At 66.4% G+C, this 18,427-nt stretch overlaps 2 protein-coding genes across 3 annotated transcripts in view; one reads left to right on the top strand and one right to left on the bottom strand.

Annotated features, from left to right (window-relative positions):
- Nucleotides 1-2,069: 2,069 nt before the first annotated feature.
- The window catches only part of LSP1 (lymphocyte specific protein 1), a 34,537-nt gene continuing 18,179 nt past the window's right edge, over nucleotides 2,070-18,427 (bottom strand). The window contains exons 2-11 of one of the 2 annotated variants that reach the window (XM_036259028.1): nucleotides 14,083-14,235; nucleotides 11,350-11,472; nucleotides 9,475-9,658; nucleotides 9,102-9,194; nucleotides 8,827-8,870; nucleotides 8,567-8,642; nucleotides 6,536-6,670; nucleotides 6,201-6,278; nucleotides 5,937-6,039; nucleotides 2,070-2,528 (exon numbers count right to left, since the gene is read on the bottom strand). In XM_036259028.1, coding sequence (XP_036114921.1) covers nucleotides 5,959-6,039; nucleotides 6,201-6,278; nucleotides 6,536-6,670; nucleotides 8,567-8,642; nucleotides 8,827-8,870; nucleotides 9,102-9,194; nucleotides 9,475-9,658; nucleotides 11,350-11,472; nucleotides 14,083-14,235 — 967 coding nt within the window. In that variant the 3' untranslated portion in view covers nucleotides 2,070-2,528; nucleotides 5,937-5,958. Of the gene's footprint in view, nucleotides 2,529-5,936; nucleotides 6,040-6,200; nucleotides 6,279-6,535; nucleotides 6,671-8,566; nucleotides 8,649-8,826; nucleotides 8,871-9,101; nucleotides 9,195-9,474; nucleotides 9,659-11,349; nucleotides 11,473-14,082; nucleotides 14,236-18,427 lie in introns of both variants that reach the window. The other variant, XM_036259027.1, reaches the window with a different exon arrangement.
- LOC118628765 (proline-rich protein 33-like) lies at nucleotides 3,592-4,974 on the top strand. The gene has a single exon (XM_036259690.1). It carries the CDS (start codon nucleotides 3,592-3,594, stop codon nucleotides 4,972-4,974), a length of 1,383 nt encoding a protein of 460 aa, XP_036115583.1.

Raw genomic sequence — 18,427 nt, 5'->3', positions numbered from 1 at the left:
AGGCCGTGCCCCCGGGAGCCACGCGGGCCGGGGTGCCCCTGGGCTGCACCTGCAGTGGCCCGGCTCGGCCAGCAGAGGAGGGTGGCTACCCACTCTGCGGCTTGGCCCTGGCAGGTGTTCTCCCGTGAGCGGGCGAGCCAGAGTGGCGCTGAGGTCAGCGGGACAAGGCAGGCTTTATTTTGGGTATCAGTGCGCTCCCTCTCAGGCGCCAGGCCCGAGGGACAGCAGGACCACGGCCGCGGGCATTGCCGGACGGGCGGCCGGCCGCTGCGGGCCACTGCAGGTAATCCACACCAGTCCACTGGGTGGCCAGGCTGCGGTGGGAGGAGGGGGCCGGGCAGGGCTCGGCTGGGGCTGGAGGGGCCCTGGAGGCGGGGGTCGGTGGGGGCCTGGTCTCTACTCCAGGAAGAGTTCGAGAACTGGCTGCAGGGCCTCGGCCCGGGACGGTGCGGGGTGGGCTTCAGAAGTTGGCGAGGCTGCGTGGAGTCAGGGAGGGGCGGCCCCTGGGTGTCTCAGTTCCGGCTGTCCTTGAGATGACCCCTAGGATGTGGGGAGGGCAGGGGTCCCCCGATCTTGACCTGGCTTCCAGTGTGTGCGGTTGGGTTGGTGGGGACCAAGGGAGCCTGAACATCGCCTGAGGGCCCTGAACTGACCTGGGTGTCCGCCTGGTGCCAGCCTGGGCTGCTGTCTGCTAGGCCCAGGTACAAGCTGCTGGCACGGGGCTCGCCCAGCACCACGCTTCCGCCCCGCACCCGGGGGGTTCTGGCAACCGGAGCTCAGGCCTCCTCTTCCTCCTGGGGTGGGGCTGGGTACCGGAGCCGGGAGCAGGGGTGCTGGGTGAGGCTGCGCAGGTGGGAGAATGGATGGTGGGGGCAGTGCCGGCATCCTCGGCCAGTACCCATTGGGCAGTGGTCCCTCGGAGCCTCTTGGCCTCTGTGGCGGACAGGCGCTGACCCTCAGGGCCCAAGTCACTGCAGCAGTGGGCGTCGGCGGCAGTCAGGGCCTGAGCCAGGGGCTGACCATCCCGGGGGGCTGCGGAGGGTGAGGGCGGCGTGGCAGGTTGCTCCCCCGGCACCACCCCCATCCACCCCTCTCCCGTTGGGTTGTCCACTCTGGTCCCAGCTCACTGCCCAGCTGTGGCCCTTGTGCTGCCCCAGCTGCAGGAAGGAGAGGGCACCGTGTCCCCCGGACACTCCTCACAGGTGGGCCAGAGTGAGAAGCTGCTATGACTTCTAAGCTGTCATGTTGATTCTGTCTTTTGGGTTTGGCAGAATTTGACCATGAAGTCTTCAGAAAATGGAGGCCTCCATTTCCCGCATGTCTTTCCATCCACCCATCCATCCATCCACCCACCCACCCACATGTCTGTCCATCCATCCATCCACCCACCCACCCACCCACCCATCCATCCATCCATCCATCTATCTACCCACCCACCCACATGTCTGTCCATCCAACCATCCATCCATCCATCCATCCATCTATCTACCCACCCACCCACATGTCTGTCCATCCATCCATCCACCCACCCATCCATCCACCCACCCTCATGTCTGTCCACCCATCCATCCACCTACCCACCCATCCATCCACCCACTCACCCATCTCTCCATCCATCCATCCACCCATCTCTCTGTCCATCCATTTATTCATCCATCCATCATCCATCCACCCATCTCTCCATCCATCCATCCATCCATCCATCCTCCATCCTCCATCATTCAGACATCTGTCCATCCACCGAACCAACTCCTGGGATGGAGGATGACCCCAAGGCAGGTTTGCCCTGAAGGGTGCACACACCAGGGGTGCACACTGTTTCAGGGGCTGTGAGGGGTGCATCAGGCCAGTGAAGGGAGGAACATCGCAGACATTCTGGAAGAGGAGAAATGAGCCCCACCCGTTACGTGTGCCTCAGGTCCCGAGTCTAAGCCCACAAGCCATGGGACGGGACAGGGTGTCTGAATCCAGAGGCCAGAGGCCAGAGGCCTGGGCCCCACCACCATGCCGGGGGACAGCCTTTGCAACCCGGCCGCCTGCTCCTTGGTCACCCCCGCCCCGTTAGTGAGCAGTGGAGGGCGGCGCGTGGGGACAGAGAGCTTTATTGCACAAATGAAGGGGCAGCAAGCAGGAGGTGGGAGGGACACAGGCCCGAGCACCCAGCGCAGGCATCGGTAGCTCTTGCTGGCATGTGCCCTGGCGGGCGTGCCCTCTGCACAGGCTGCCCTTCGCTCGTGAGCACTTGGCCTCTGGGGGACGGTCCCCTTGACCAAGCGCCAGTGAGAATCCCTCTCCTGCCCGGGCTGTGAGAGGCAGAGCTGGTGGGCCAGGGAGTAGAGGGGAGAGAGGTCGGAGGTCCAGGGACAGAGGCAGCGGCAGGGGCAGGTGTTGGAGGGTGTGGGCAGCCAGGCAGGCAATGGGAAGCGGCTTCTTCGGCAGGGCTGGGGGTGGGCCTCTGGCTGGACTCCCCTGGGAGCATGGATGGGGGTGTGGAGGTAGCCGCCAGCCTGCACCCGGCCTCAGGACAGCTGAAACACAGGGGGGTGGCGTTAGGCTGCAGTCCCGAGGGTGCCCGGCCCCTCTCAGCCCCTGGCCCTACCCCCACACCCTTCTCACCACCAGGAGCAGAACCCCCACTCTAGCCTCTGAATCCCTCCACCTTGGGAGTCTGCTACCTGAGGCTGAGCTCTGGTGCCCCAGGCCTTGCTTGGGACTCCAGGCCGGAGGAATGCTGCCCGTCACCTGTTTGCTCACTAGCCTGGCAGCCCCCCAGACATGGATCTGGGGTTCCTGTGGTTGCTGGGGTCCCAGCCCCCCAGAGGCAGACAGCCCAGATCGAGCCCCAGAGCAGACCCCGAGGGCCCCTCCCCAGGCCTATCGGTTCCTGCCTGCCAGAGCCGGCGGCCCCCAGCCTCCCTCCTCCCCCACACCAGCGGCCTCTGGCTCGGCCCAGACACCATTTGTCAACGTCCTTGCAAGCACGTGGCGCCCAGAAACCAGGGCGGGCGGGCGGCTTGGCCAGGACCACCCCAGCCAGGAGGTCTGCGGGAAGAGCCTTTTAGCGTAGCTCAGCGAAAATTGCTCCCACCTCCAGGCCAATCGACCTCTGATGATGCAGCCTCGGCGCTGGGAGCCCCTGGCCGCCACCCTCACCGCTGGCTCGCAGCGGACGCGCCTGTGGTCAGGCCGGCGACGGCACGGCGCCCCTCACGCGTTTGCGGGCGGGCGCTCTTCCTGCCCTCGCGGGCTCGTGGCCCAGCACGTGCCCCCGCCTGGAGCTGGCCCGCGGGTCCCCGGCCCCAGCTGCGCTCCAGCCCTCGTTCATCACCCACAGCCACTCAGGCCTCCGTGGGCTCATTTCTAACCCGGGGAACCGTGGCGCCGCCCACACGGAGTTGCTGATGCGACAGACCTGCCTGGAACACACCTGGCAGGTGCCCAGTGCTCAGGAAGCAGGGCACTGAGGGTCGGGCAGCAACTCCTCTGGGCTGTGGGTCCTCCCAAGCAACGGGGGGCAGTGCGCCCCCCGCGAGGGGACCGGGGATGGCGTGGGCTGGCTGACAGCTGACCCTCTCCATCCCAGAGTGCACGATGCTCATCTCGGCTGCCTCAGTGCCCCCGGGAGCAGCTGGCCTGAGCCCGCAGGGGCCCCCCGCACCCCCGCCGCCCCTGTTCCCGAAGCCGGGCAAGGACAACCTGCGTCTTCAGAAACTTCTGAGAAAGGCAGCCCGGAAAAAGGTGGGGGGGGGCGGGCCCCTGGCTCCCCCCGTGGCCTTCCGCTCCTCCCTGTCCCCCGTGAGCGAGGCCAGCCATGACCAAGAAACCACAGTGCCGTGCCCAGCCGAGGCCCCTCGCACGGTAGCCCCCCTGTCCCCCGCCCCCCGCGTCCCAGTCATCCGCCGCGTGACGTCCCCCCTGCAGAGGTCCACGTTCTCCCTCAGCTTCGTCCAGCACAAGAGCCTGACCACTCACGTCACGGCCTCGGAGCCCCCACTCACAGCCCCGGCCCCAGAGCCCCCCTGGTCTCTCAGTGGTTTCTCCCACGTCTCAGCGCCCCCGGCGCAGGGCACCCACATCAGCCAGGTGCACATCCAACTGGAGCCCTCGCCAGGGGCGGGGACCCCTGAGCCTCCCCAGACAGCCCCAGACGGGGGCTCTGGGGGCCAGGACCCAGCCCCAGCCCCTTGCGCCCCTGGAGCCCAGCCCCTGATCCCAGTGGCCCACATCCGCCCGCTGCCTCCGGGTGCCCAGGCCGCCAGGCCCTGGCCGCAGGCGCCCCCTGTGCCTAGGCCACTCCCCGGCTTCCAGGCCTCGGGGCCCAGAGAGGCCAGCACCCGGGTCGTGGTGCCCATAGCCCCTACCTGCCGCTCGCCAGGGCCCCCGCCTGACAGGCCAGCCCCCGCAGCTCCCAACGCTGAGCACCTGGAGGACACCCCCACCGCGGGCCCTGCCACAGAGGCTGAGCAGGTCCCCAGCCTCCGAGGGGCCTTGTCCCCCTCCTTGCCGTCAGACTCCCACCCTTGCCCTGTCCCCAAAGTTTCGCCCAAGCCCCGGCTTAGCGGGTGGACACGCCTCAAGAAGCAGCTGATGCAGGAGGCAGAAGAGGCCCCGTTCCTGAGGCTGGAGCAGAACACCGAGCGAACGGAGCAGGAGATGACAGCCCCCGCCGACCCGGCCCCCCGGCCCCCCGCCGACCCGGCCCCCCGGCCCCCCGCCTCCCGGGGCTCCAAGCTGTGGGATGCAGTCCTATACCGCATGTCGGTGGCCGAGTCCCACAGTCGCCCAGCAGGGCCCAGGGATGGCACCAGCACCCTGGCCGGCCTCGGCCGCCTGCCCTTTTTGTGCCGACCCCGCTTCAACGCCCGGAAGCTGCAGGAGGTGGCCACCCAGCCCCCCACAATTCACTCAGTCCTGGAGCTGAACCCCCAGCCTAAGAACTTCAACCGCACAGCGGCTGGCTGGAGGCTCCGGTGAATGGCCAGCCGGGGCGGCTCCAGGGCCTAGGACTGCGGGGTGGACAGAGGGAGACACAGCCAATGGAGGGTAGCTGGGCCACCGGACCTGGGGAGGGCCAGCTGGGCATGGAGGGAGCCTGGGGGTGGCCGGGCTTCAGGAGGGACAGGTCTGGGACACAGGAGCACGAGGGCCAGAGGGTGGGCAAAGCTGGGGGCAGGCGGCTCAGGGAGGACAGACTGACCGGACACAGTGCCCGCTGGGTGGGAGGGAGGCCCCTGCACGCTCGCCGGCCCACTCCGAGGCGGACAGGCCTGGGCTGCAGCGGTCCTCGGGGAGGCCTCCAGCCACAGGCCCCGAGCTGGACTCAGGAGGGGAGCAGAGTCGGTAGGGACTGGCTGTCCACTCACCCCAGGACATAATGGGGGCTGTGAATGATCCTGGGGCCCCAGCCACTAATAAAAGTGTGTCACTCCATGGCAGTGGGTCACCTTTCTGACTGTACAAGCTGATCGGAAGGGAGGTGGAAACCAGAGAGGTCCCCACTGGGACAGGAGGCAAGACAGGAGGGTCCTGGCCCCTTTCAGACCCTCAGCCCACCACCGAGTGGGACCTGAGCTCCCAGGGCTCTGTCCCGTCACCCCATCAACTTCCTCCAACAGCAGCCCTGCGGTGGCCCGGGCAACTTCATCTGCCCAGGGCCCAGTTGGGACGCTGTGGCCTCTCCCCAGGAGGGAGGTGTGAACTCCCCTCTCGGAGGGTGCGTGAGCAGGGCCGAAGCCATGGAAGGAATGGGGTGGATGTAAGATAGGGGCGGGAGACCAATCTGGGCTCCGGCCAGCTCTGAGGCTGGGCACTCGGCCCTCACAGGCCCCTCTGCAGCCCGCAACGCAGACAAGCAGGCCCTGTGCACACCGCCATGTTTCCAGAACAGCTCATTTCACACACAGCGCAACCTGCTCCTGCTGCAGCCCTGGACTCACCGAGAGGGAAGGGTTAGGGTGCCTAGTCCTCGTCCATCAGCACCTTCTCGTACTTCCCATGTCCCGTGGCCACGAATTTGTACCTCTTTCCAGATGGGGTGCTCTGTTGGGGAAGGAGACCAAGAACAAAGGTGAGCAAGGCAGAAGGGCGATGCTGCCGCCTCCAGGAAGCCCTCTCAGATGCACTGAGAAGGGTCCCTCTTTGCTCTTACGCGCAGGACCCGCTGACCCGCTCTCCCCGCATCCAGTACATTTAGACGCTACCTTAATTGTCGACGACGTCTTGGATCCTCCTTTCTGCTCCCACAGGCTTTTCTTGCTCATGTCTCCAGCTACAATATCCTGGGGGCGGGAGGGACCCGTGACCGTGGCGGACGGCTAACTGGGGGACTCGAAGCCCTGGGCCCTTCTCTCCTGCCTGGCCTTACTGGGGGCCAGGGCCTGCCTACCTGCTTCCTCGTACGAGAGCGCAGGGAGAGGCAGAGAAGGGCACATGGCCTTCCACACTCAGGGCCAGCCTGGTGAGCCCCGCCCCCCAAGACGTCCCGTACTCTCTGCCCACAGTGGAGCTTGGATGGTCGCACACTGGCCTCGCCTACCTTGCAGGAAGGGCCCTTGGCAGCAGACTGAGCCTGCACCTCCCCTGTCTCCCACCGGCTCTTGGTGCTCGCCACGGCCATGCTCGGCAGCTCGATGGAGGGCTGACGAGTTAACTTGGGGGTCCGAACAGCACTCTGCAGAGGAGACAGATCCCAGGACTACGTTAGTGGGGAGCCACCCGAGGCCCGTCTGAAAGGCCATGTGAGACCCTCCAGGGACCAGAGACATCCTCTGTATCCACATTTCCCCAACAGTGTTTTCCCAACGCAGGGCGGGAGCAAGGCACTCTGGGTATACTTGGGAAGCTCTCCTTGTCCTGTAGAGCACAGGGGGTGGGGTGGGACATGAGACAGGTGTGGGCCGTCCTCATGCTGCTCATGGCACGGGGCTGCGAGAGCATGGGATGAATGGAAGGGTATTGGTGTTTGGAAGGGTGTTGACTGGATGGAGGAGTATTGGTTAGATAGAGGGCTGTTGGTTGGATGGTGGGGTGCTGGATGGAGGGCAGTAGGTTGGATGGAGGGCAGTAGGGTGGATGGAGGGCAGTAGGGTGGATGGAGGGCAGTAGGGTGGATGGACGGCAGTAGGGTGGATGGCGGGGTGCTGGATGGAGGGCAGTAGGGTGGATGGAGGGCAGTAGGTTGGATGGAGAGCAGTAGGTTGGATGGAGGGCAGTAGGGTGGATGGAGGGCAGTAGGGTGGATGGAGGGCAGTAGGTTGGATGGAGGGCAGTAGGTTGGATGGCGGGGTGCTGGATGGAGGGCAGTAGGGTGGATGGAGGGCAGTAGGTTGGATGGCGGGGTGCTGGATGGAGGGCAGTAGGTTGGATTGAGGGCAGTAGGTTGGATGGAGGGCAGTAGGTTGGATGGAGGGCAGTAGGGTGGATGGACGGCAGTAGGGTGGATGGAGGGCAGTAGGTTGGATGGAGGGCAGTAGGGTGGATGGAGGGCAGTAGGGTGGATGGAGGGCAGTAGGTTGGATGGCGGGGTGCTGGATGGAGGGCAGTAGGGTGGATGGAGGGCAGTAGGGTGGATGGACGGCAGTAGGGTGGATGGAGGGCAGTAGGTTGGATGGAGGGCAGTAGGGTGGATGGAGGGCAGTAGGTTGGATGGAGGGCAGTAGGTTGGATGGCGGGGTGCTGGATGGAGGGCAGTAGGGTGGATGGAGGGCAGTAGGTTGGATGGCGGGGTGCTGGATGGAGGGCAGTAGGTTGGATTGAGGGCAGTAGGTTGGATGGAGGGCAGTAGGTTGGATGGAGGGCAGTAGGGTGGATGGACGGCAGTAGGGTGGATGGAGGGCAGTAGGTTGGATGGAGGGCAGTAGGGTGGATGGAGGGCAGTAGGGTGGATGGAGGGCAGTAGGTTGGATGGAGGGCAGTAGGTTGGATGGCGGGGTGCTGGATGGAGGGCAGTAGGGTGGATGGAGGGCAGTAGGTTGGATGGCGGGGTGCTGGATGGAGGGCAGTAGGTTGGATGGAGGACACTGGTTGGATGGAGGGCACTGGTTGGATGGAGGGCACTGGTTGGATGGAGGGCACTGGTTGGATGGAGGACACTGGTTGGATGGAGGGCACTGGTTGGATGGAGGGCACTGGTTGGATGGAGGGCACTGGTTGGATGGAGGGCACTGGTTGGATGGAGGGCACTGGTTGGATGGAGGGCACTGGCTGGATGGAAGGTACTGGTTGGATGGAGGGCACTGGTTGGATGGAGGGCACTGGTTGGATGGAGGGCACTGGTTGGATGGAGGGCACTGGTTGGTTGGAGGGCACTGGTTGGATGGAGGGCACTGGTTGGATGGAGGGCACTGGCTGGATGGAAGGTACTGGTTGGATGGAGGGCACTGGTTGGATGGAGGGCACTGGTTGGATGGAGGGCACTGGTTGGTTGGAGGGCACTGGTTGGATGGAGGGCACTGGTTGGATGGAGGGCACTGGTTGGATGGAGGGCACTGGTTGGATGGAGGGCACTGGTTGGATGGAGGGCACTGGTTGGATGGGGAAATGAATGAAAAGGAGGGCCTGAGCACACCTCAATGGCCTGGGTGTACTGCTCCAGCCGATCATCAATCTTGGAGATGGGCAGGGCTGGCTGGGACCTCTTCACACTGTTACTGGAGAGTAGGAGAAGGGTCATATCCATGCCCCCTCAGTAGGCTCCTACCCCCCCCCCCAGTCCTAGGCAGGGTGGGGCATTAGGTTGCCCTAGGAGAGCTCTCGGGCCCCCAGATCTCCAGCTCCTCTCCTGACCCCTCTGGAGAGCCTTGGGGCCAGGAAGGCAGCCAGACTCACCTCTTCTCGATGGAGCGGGTCAGGGACTCTGTCCTGTCGACGAGCTGTGCAGGGCAGGCAGCGATGTGAGCCTTCAAAGCTGAGCCAGGGCCACACTGCTCCCCTGCCCCAGTGTTGCTCCCCTGGATGCGGGTGTGGGAGGGGTGGGGGCAGGGCGGGGGCACAGGGCCGTGGCAGAGCAGGCAGGAGGGCTCCCTGTCGGGGGCCTGCCCCGGGCTGCTTCCTGGCTGGGAGAGGGGAGAGGAAAAGGCAGCAGGGTTTGGAGCTTGACCTACTTTAGTGCCGGGGCTCAGGGGAGGTGAGCTCAGTTCTGCTGTTTCCTCCACGACCAGGGGGCTGGGTGTCCTGGGCTGCTGACATTTCTGGTGCTAGGAACAAAACATCCGAGTGTAAGGGACCTAGACAACCACCTCCTGTGCACCCCTCCTGCCCCACCTGGGCCCTGATGGAGCAACTCTCCCCCCTGCCTGGGCCTCGGGCCCTTCGCAGCCCCGACACGCTCTGGTGCTGTACAGTCACCCAGCCCCACCACCCCTGAAAATGTGGGGGCTACACACTGCTGCCTCTCTCTGGGCTGGTCCCACGAGGCCCACGGGTGAGAGCAGCTGAAACAGACACAGCGCAGACCCTAAGGGATACCACCACCACCTGCTCCTCGGCCTCCTCAGCCTCTGCTGGGCCCGGGCTGCCCTGGCTGGTCTCCTCTGGGCCGGCAGGCTGTGTCTGCTCTGGCCCTGTCCCCTCCCAGGGCTCCGAGCCGGCGCGAAGACGCAGTCCCTCCAGGCAGACTCCGGCTGGGCTCAGCTCGCCACCATCCCGGGTCCCACAGGGCCTGTGGGAGGAAGGGGACACCGTCTGACCAGGGGTGGTTTGGTTGCTTGGTTCAAGTCCCTTCCCGTGTCCCAGGCTCAACTTCCCCATCTGTCAGGTGGCGAGGGTCAGACTTTGGAGTGCCGAGGTACCCCGAGACCAGCCCCTTTGGGGAAGTGGGTGCAAGGACCTAAGAGCCAGACCCTCTCCGTGGGGCCCTTGGGAAACAGTGCTCACTGCCCCATCCCCCGGAGCGCCACCCACACGCTGAGGCTGGACCCGGTCTCCAGACTCTCTGGATGGCTCTGCCTCATGTCCTTGCCACCCTGGAGCCTAGGCTGGCTGGTCCCGGGGCCAAGGCTGCCCTGCTCCCTGTTTGGCGAGTGGGGCTCAGAAAGAGGCTGTTGCATGGGAGTGAGGTGGGTCTGTGGGTGGCCGGGGTGGTCGGCTGGCGAGGGGCGAGGGCATGCTAGGGTGCACCCCTGACAGGGGCTGACTGAGCTGTCCGTGGGGGGTTGGGGGGAGGCCAGCCGGCTGCTCTGCACTTGAGCGGGACTGAACCTGGAGAAGAAGGTGGGAAATTTTCGAATTTTCCATGATTTCAGGCCCCTTGGTGTCTGTGCCAACCAAGACCCAGACCCACCACCCAGGGTGGGCCGGGGTCCAGCCAGCGGCAGGCACACAGAAGGCCCATTCAGTCGTGGTGTGGCGGCGGTGCACAGGGCCAGGCAGGTGTGGGGGTGCAGGGAGGGAGCCCGGGGTTCAACAGAAGAGCCAAAGCTCCCCCTGCTGCTGGGAATGGTGGCTGCCGCTGGCTGGGGAGAAAGGAGTGGGCCCTGGCCACCGCATGGACCCCAGCCCCACTTCAGAAACTCAGAGTGTGCACCAGTATGCGGAGGCAGACGGGGCCTGGGGCTGGGGGCCGGGGCAGAGGCCAAGCCGGTCCCAGGGCCCAAGTAGGCAGCAGCTCATGGCTGTGGTTTGCTCCTGGGCTGGAGCTGGCTGGCTGAACCACAGGACAGTTCTCAGCCACAGTCAGGGCTGCTTGGAGGGGCCGGGACGTGGCCCAGAGCAGGGAGAGAGGGGGTCTGGACACACTCAAGGCAAAGGGAGACCCCCAGTTGGAGCACCAAAGCAGAACTGGGGCCCTGAGCACGGGGGAGGGCTTTGTGCGTGGCCTGCAGAGCTCAGGGAGCAGCCTGGATCCTTGAACTTGGGGGGCAGGCAAGGCTCCAGGGGGGGAGCAGCCCCCAGCCCCCGCCCGCCCCGGTTCAGACCGGCAAACACGTCTGCACATCTGGAAAGCTGGTCCCCCAGGCCGACGCGCGGGCCCCACATCTGGAAATACCTGCTCCCCTCCGTGGGAATGGAGGCCAGCCAGCCCCGAGGGAGGAAGGGGCGGCGCGGGGGCCAGGGCCTCCATTACGTAAGTGGGCTGCAGATGTGTGCTGATGTGGCAACACCGCGGCCGCAGCTGGTCTGGACGGGGCCCAGGGCCCTGGGGAGCCCAGGAATGAGATTTCCTCACCACGCTCCCTCAGCCCTCGCCGCCGCCTTGCCGTCTGGTTCTCTTCCTCCCTTTCCCCCCCAGTCATGGGGCCTTTTCGGGGGTTGGCTGGGAAAGGGAGCAGAGGGCTATTGCTCAGGCATGTGTTGGGGGGCTTGCAGAGCCCCTGCCTGGAGGCCCTTCTCCCGGCTTTAACCCCTACTTGCCTGTCCTCTTCCTGCTCCTCCTCTGGACTGTGTGCCCGAGGGGGACGCTGCAGCTCTGCCCTCTGGGACCAGTCACCGAAACCCTCGTCCTCGTCCAGGTCTGGGCTTTCCGAGGTGTTCAGGCTGAGGTGGAGAGGACAAAACAGGGGACCGAGTTGGGCCTGGGTCCAGGGCAGGGGTGACCTCTGCCCACACTTCACCCCTCTCAGACCCTGTGTGATACGAAGGCACCGCATGGCTGGACCGTGTCTCCCTGCTGTCAGAGGCCCCCTGTATCCGGAGCCGCCCGAGGCCAAGGCTCGGCCATACCCCATTAAGGCAGGGATCCCCAAAACAAGGTTGTCTCTACCCCATGAGTTTACCATTCCCTGAGGGCTGGGCTATGCCTCCCCCTTCAGTCTAGGGCTCCCTGAAGGCTGGGCTGTGCCTCCCCCTTCAGTCTAGGGCTACCCGAGGGCTGGGCTGTGCCTCCCCCTTCAGTCTAGGGCTACCCGAGGGCTGGGCTGTGCCTCCCCCTTCAGTCTAGGGCCATCTGAGGGCTGGGTTGTGTCTCCCCCTTCAGTCTAGGGCTCCCCGAGGGCTGGGCTGTGCCTCCCCCTTCAGTCTAGGGCTCCCCGAGGGCTGGGCTGTGCCTCCCCCTTCAGTCTAGGGCCATCTGAGGGCTGGGCTGTGCCTCCCCCTTCAGTCTAGGGCCATCTGAGGGCTGGGCTGTGTCTCCCCCTTCAGTCTAGGGCTCCCCGAGGGCTGGGCTGTGCCTCCCCCTTCAGTCTAGGGCTCCCCGAGGGCTGGGCTGTGCCTCCCCCTTCAGTCTAGGGCCATCTGAGGGCTGGGCTGTGCCTCCCCCTTCAGTCTAGGGCCATCTGAGGGCTGGGCTGTGTCTCCCCCTTCAGTCTAGGGCCATCTGAGGGCTGGGCTGTGTCTCCCCCTTCAGTCTAGGGCTCCCCGAGGGCTGGGCTGTGCCTCCCCCTTCAGTCTAGGGCTCCCTGAGGGCTGGGCTGTGCCTCCCCCTTCAGTCTAGGGCCATCTGAGGACTGGGTTGTGTCTCCCCCTTCAGTCTAGGACCATCTGAGGGCTGGGCTGTGCCTCCCCCTTCAGTCTAGGGCTCCCTGAGGGCTGGGCTGTGTCTCCCCCTTCAGTCTAGGGCCATCTGAGGACTGGATTGTGTCTCCCCCTTCAGTCTAGGTCCATCTGAGGGCTGGGCTGTGCCTCCCCTTCAGTCTAGGGCTCCCTGAGGGCTGGGCTGTGCCTCCCCCTTCAGTCTAGGGCCATCTGAGGACTGGGTTGTGTCTCCCCCTTCAGTCTAGGTCCATCTGAGGGCTGGGCTGTGCCTCCCCCTTCAGTCTAGGGCTCCCTGAGGGCTGGGTTGTGCCTCCCCCTTCAGTCTAGGGCTCCCCGAGGGCTGGGCTGTGTCTCCCTCTTCAGTCTAGGGCCATCTGAGGGCTGGGCTGTGTCTCCCCCTTCAGTCTAGGGCTCCCTGAGGGCTGGGTTGTGTCTCCCCCTTCAGTCTAGGGCTCCCCGAGGGCTGGACTGTGCCTCCCCCTTCAGTCTAGGGCTCCCTGAGGGCTGGGCTGTGCCTCCCCCTTCAGTGTAGGGCCATCTGAGGGCTGGGCTGTGTCTCCCCCTTCAGTCTAGGGCTCCCTGAGGGCTGGGCTGTGTCTCCCCCTTCAGTCTAGGGCTCCCTGAGGGCTGGGTTGTGTCTCCCCCTTCAGTCGGGGCTCCCTGAGGGCTGGGCTGTGCCTCCCCCTTCAGTCTAGGGCTCCCTGGGGGCTGAGCTGTGCCTCCCCCTTCAGTCGGGGCTCCCTGAGGGCTGGGCTGTGCCTCCCCCTTCAGTCTAGGGCTCCCTGAGGGCTGGGCTGTGTCTCCCCCTTCAGTCTAGGGCTCCCTGAGGGCTGGGTTGTGTCTCCCCCTTCAGTCGGGGCTCCCTGAGGGCTGGGCTGTGCCTCCCCCTTCAGTCTAGGGCTCCCTGAGGGCTGGGTTGTGTCTCCCCCTTCAGTCGGGGCTCCCTGAGGGCTGGGCTGTGCCTCCCCTTCAGCCTGTGTTCCCGAACATGGGTGACCAGTGTCCTGCTCTCCTAGTTGAGCCCCTGCCCCCAGGACCCTTCCATGGGGTGCAGGGTGAGCCCCTGCACCCGTCTCCCACTGCAGACCCGTGATCCTGGTGCTGGTGGGCTCCCTGCCTCCCCCAGCCTCTGCCGGCTCTTCCCAGGACCTGGCCTGAGAGGCCGTGACCGCTGCAGGACCCCACCCCGCCCAGAGCTGCTGACTCGGAGAAAATGGAACAAAACAGGGCTGGGAAGGGGGCAATATTGGAAAAACAGCCCAGCCCAGCCGTGGAGGCCTCCTGGGCCTGGGAGGAAGCGAGCCGGCCCAGGGCCGGCCAAGTTGGACCTCATCTCCATGAGTCATCGGCAGCGGGAGCTTGGGCGGGGGGCTCGGGGGCCAGGGCTCTGCAGCTGGGGGCAGAGTCAGTCCAAGCAAGGGCCGGGACCACTCCGGTGGCCAGCTTGCACCCTGGGGCTGCTGGGAACGGCCCTGTGCGTGACTCCAGCCAGGCGTCCGGCAGGCTCCCCTGGCCCCTGGAGCTGTGGTGCCCCTCACCCCAAACGCCCACCACTCCTGTCCCTGATCTGGGGTTGGCCCCTCTTCAATCTCATCTGCTGTGGGACCCCCAGAGTAGAGCCTGGCCCACAGTGTGCCCCTCTGCCCGGGAGCAGGACCAGGTGAGGCAGCTTACAGCTTCTCCTGCTCGGGGGGCTCCGGAGACGGGCTGTCTCCATCCCGGTCCTGGTCCCGGTCCTGGTCCCGGTCCTGGTGCCTGTCTCTCTCCTGCCAGCGTTGCTGCCGGGCAACCTCCTCCTCGCCTTCCAGGCTCCACCGCGGGGCGAGCCTGGGGGACAAGGACAGAAGGTCACACCCTGGCCCACACCTCACTTCCCCCGTCCCAGCAGGCCTCACTGGGGCCCTCTCTGGGCCTCAGTTTCCCCATCTCTAAGGCAGGGTCATGTGAGATGGTCACGACGGTACCCTGGGCCGGAAGGGGTCCCAGGGTTCTGCAGGCACCTACACTGTGTGCCTCCTGGGGATGGGGCCCCAGTGTCCAGGCCTAGAGAGTCCCGGGCCCCACCACAGCCAGGATGCGGGCCGGCCGGGGTCCCTACAGGTTCGGAGAGCCGGTTGCAGCCACCAGACAGCGGTGCCGTGGGTCCCACCCGGGTCAGGCAGCTGTGGCCTTAGCCCGGGCGGGTGCTGCCGGGCTGGGCCAGGCTCAGGGAGGGCAGACTCAGCTAGAAGCCACCGCACCACCTTGACCGCTCTGGCCGGGGTGTTCCCCGAGAGCACAGCGACTTGGGTAAAAAACAGCCCCGCCAGAGGACCCGGGGCCCAGAGAAGGGGGTGCCTTGGGCCTGGGCCTGACCCCCAGGGGGTCCTGCAGGGCCAGCTCACCCGACACCATGCCCGCCCCTCAGAGCCCTCCGCGGGGGTCTCTCTGGGCTTGTCAGAGATGGGGAGCTGAGGCCCACTGTAGAGCCGGGCACAAAGAGCTTCCCCTCACTCAGGGCTACACAAAGTTGGCCTGGGACCGGGATCCACAGCCCAGCCCCCACCCCTGCTCCCCCACAGCCTGAGGGGAGCCCTGGGTCTCAGCCCCTCCCGCTCGTGTCCGCTGCCTGACCCCACAGCTCTCAACGCACTATCTCCTGGGCCTCCGCCCCGGGCCTCAGAGCCAGCGTGATCTAATCTCTCCTAAGTCTCCTTGGAGCCTCCCAGACAGAAGCCAGGCCCCTCCACAGCCTCAGCGCAAGGCCCGCTCCCCCCGCTGCGGCCGTGGGACTCTGGCCTCCGCACCCCCATCCGCCTCCCACTCCCGCCCCCGCGGGCCCCGGGGAGCCCCTGATTGCCCACACCTGGTCCCATCTCAGGACTCCTGAAGCCCCTCTCCGGGCCCGGGCCGGGGGCTGCAGGCCCCTCCGTGTGCAAGAAGGAGCCTGGGCTGCTCTTGGGGCTGTGGGGGAGGTGGGTCCAGGGCCCCTCCCCTCCGTGCACACCAGCACCCCTCCCAATGGTGAGTGGGAGGGTGGCGCCGGGTCCTGAGGCGGCCGAGGTACCCCAGAAGGGTTTCTCGGGGAGGGGGGAGACGGCCATTTTGTTCCCCTGGCTCTGTGTCCAAGCTGCACGGACCTGTGTGTGTGTCGGGGTGTTTTCGCCAATGTGTGGTGTTTGGGCATCTGCATGGGCCGGGGTGAGGTGTGTGGGGGCCCCTCCAGCACAGGGCCGCTCTCCTGCCCCCCGCCCCTCCACCGAGCCCTGCGGACCCGGCCCAGCAGGGTGCAGAGACCACTGTGTCTCGGGCTGGACACGTGCAGGGCCGGGTCCGTCCTTATGGGCTGGTCCAGGAGGGCGGCCGGGTGCTCCGCTCAGACCTGGGCCCCCGGCAGATACACACACTCTCTCCACGAGCCCCACTCACGGGCCCACGGAGGCACACGCACCCACACTCCACGCGTGGGCGCTGACACCCCCCAGGTGCACACGCGCACACACATGCACACACTTGCACGTGCGGATCAGACATGGGAACAAGGTGAGGGGGAAAATGGCAGGTCCAGCCCCCACTGTTTACTGTTTTCCTGGCCGTCGCCCGGGCAACGGCCCTGGGAGAGGCCAAGGCTCATTTGCTGAGAACATCCTCCCTGAGGCCCCTCAGAGGGTCACCCCTCCTGCTACGGGACCCCTGATCCCTCCGGGGCAGGGCGTTGGGGGGGGCAGAGTGAGGGTACAGGGTAGGGGTCTCCCAGTCTCTCCCCCAAAGCCCCACACAGGCCAAGCCCCCAGCAGCAGCCCCTGACCCAGCAGCCCAAGGACAAGGAGCTGCTAGCAGGCCCCTTCCCTCCGCCTCCTCCCTCCCTCCCAGCTGCCCCAGGATGTGAGTAACCGGCCCCTCCTGGCCCCCTCCCATGACCTCAGCCCCTCGCTGATCCACAGCTGGGCTCTGTTCTGGGAACTGAGATGGGGGTGGCTCTCTTGGGGTGGGGTGGGGGCCTCTGGCCTGGGAAAGGCGCCCCCGGCCAGAGGCCCAGACCCTTGGCAGGCTCGGCGGAGCTGTCAGGACGCTGGCGACAGCCGGCCGCCGCGGCCCAGCCCAGAGGCTGCAGCTGCAAAGGCTCTGCTGTTCCGAAGCAGATGCAATTAGGCGATTTCCTGTGTCTGTTCTGGCTCCGTGCTTGAGGCCCAGGGTTCAGCCCGGGGGGCGCGGGAGTGGGGCTTGGCCCCCCTCCCAGTGTCAGGCAGGCTCCACTGTGGGGCCCGGCCCCACCCGCATGCGCAGACTGCTGCCCGCAGACTCGAGGCTCCCCATTTTGAGTGGGGGTCCCTGAGTTCCATCGCCTACGGGCCCCCAACTCCGAACACCGGCCCCTCCTCTCCCTCCTCCACAGCCCCCATGCCCCCCTGACTGCCAGCAGTGCTGGTCCCGGGCCAGGCCCGGGCTCCCAGCTGTCCCACCCCCTTCCTCCCCTGCCCAGGGGCTGGCTCCAGAAGGGGCTTCAGGCCTTCGTCCTGTCTCGACTCTGCCCCCTGCAGGCGGCTGCTGGGCTGCCCCCTGCCTCTCGGTGGTGCCAGCAGGTCTGCCGAGTCCGGGGAGGGCTTGGGGCTGGGCTGAGGGGCAGGGGCGCAGTGCGGACACCCGGCTAGGCACTCAGGGGGGACTCCTCCTCTGGCCCACGGGGACCCTCCTGGCCACAGGTCCCTGGACACCTTGGGCAGGAGGCGGCTCCCCACCCTTGCGCCCAGCCTCCCTGGGGTCTCAAACACCATGGGTCGGAGTGCACACTTACAGAGGGACGGTCCTGAGTGAAGGGACAGAGTGGAGGGAACCGACCCACTGGGAGGCCTTCTCAGGGCTGGCTTCTGGGGGCTGCGCGAGCTGGTACCCCAAACACCCCAGTCAGAGCAGGCTCCCAGGGCAGAGGCTGGCCCCTTGGGGAGCACAGGAAAGGGCAGCGCCCAGGTGCCCCCCCGGTTGTGCAGCTCGGGAGGGGTCTGTGGGCTTGGTGCTGCCAGGTCCCGGCTGCCACTCGTCACTGCAGGGGCAGCTGGGGGGCACACAGAGCCTGCGCCAGCCAGCGAGCAGGTGGGTGGCGGGTGGGGCGCAGGAGCGTGAGGTGCCCCAAGCGGGGGTGTGGGCAGGGCTGCAGCTGCCAGCCCCACCCCCACCACCCGGGCACTGGTCCAGCCCGCCCCCTCCAGCAGCATCTCTCTGAGTTGCCCGTGCCTGGCTGGGCCGGGGGAGGCGACCCCTGTCCTGGGGGTCACAGCCTCATGGGTCAGGCAGACACCCCCCACCCAGGGAAGCTCGGGAGGCAAACTTGCACTTGGGTCTGGAAGCTGAGAAGAGCTTGTGGCCAGGGAGGTGGGCTGCACAAATGCACAGGCAAGAAGGCCAGTGGCCTACAGACCCCAGGGTGGCCGCGGCGGGGAGAGGGGCGGAGGTCCCCGCGTCCCTCGGGGCACGCCGGCAGGCCCCGCGACAGCACAGGCAGGTGGGGTTAGCGTTCTGGAAGGAGGCCCAGCTGGGACATGGAAGAAGGTATAGGCCCAGATGGTCCACCACAATCTCGGGGAGCCCAGGAGGGTAGATTTGGGGGATGCACAAAGTTGAGCTTGGACTCGCAGAGTATGGGGTACGTAGCAACCCCCCTGGAGATGGTCCATCGGGAGGGACTGCAGGGGAGGAGGGAGGAGCTCTGGGGGGAGAAAATCCGCAGGAGCCGGGAAGGCAGGAGCCCCCCTTCTGCACCCTGGGGCCCTTCTGCTCCCTGGGGCACCTCCAGGTTAGATCCCAGGCCGGCCCGCGGGTTCCAGACAGTCATGGGAGCACCACAGGGCCTGCCTAGTGTCCCCACGTGTGCGGCCGAGGGAGCGGATCTGTGTGGGCACGCAGGGGGCCAGCTCCTGACCCGTCACAGTGACTCCCAGGAGGGGCGGCAGGGAGGGGCCTGGGCTCCGGGTTTGGGAAGATTCAGGCGGCCAGGCTAAGCGGAGGGATCTGGGGCCACAGAGGTTCTGAGCAGGGAATGGGG

This window comes from Molossus molossus, unplaced genomic scaffold (assembly GCF_014108415.1).
Source record: "Molossus molossus isolate mMolMol1 unplaced genomic scaffold, mMolMol1.p scaffold_m16_p_13, whole genome shotgun sequence".
In the NCBI taxonomy this organism is placed as follows: Eukaryota; Metazoa; Chordata; class Mammalia; order Chiroptera; family Molossidae; genus Molossus; species Molossus molossus.
Note: the sequence above shows the minus strand (reverse complement) of the source record. Positions and strands in the feature narration are given on the sequence as shown.

Coding starts and splice junctions, on each gene's coding strand:
- LOC118628765 (XM_036259690.1), top strand. CDS start 3,592: ATGCTCATCTCGGCTGCCTCAGTGCCCCCGGGAGCAGCTGGCCTGAGC.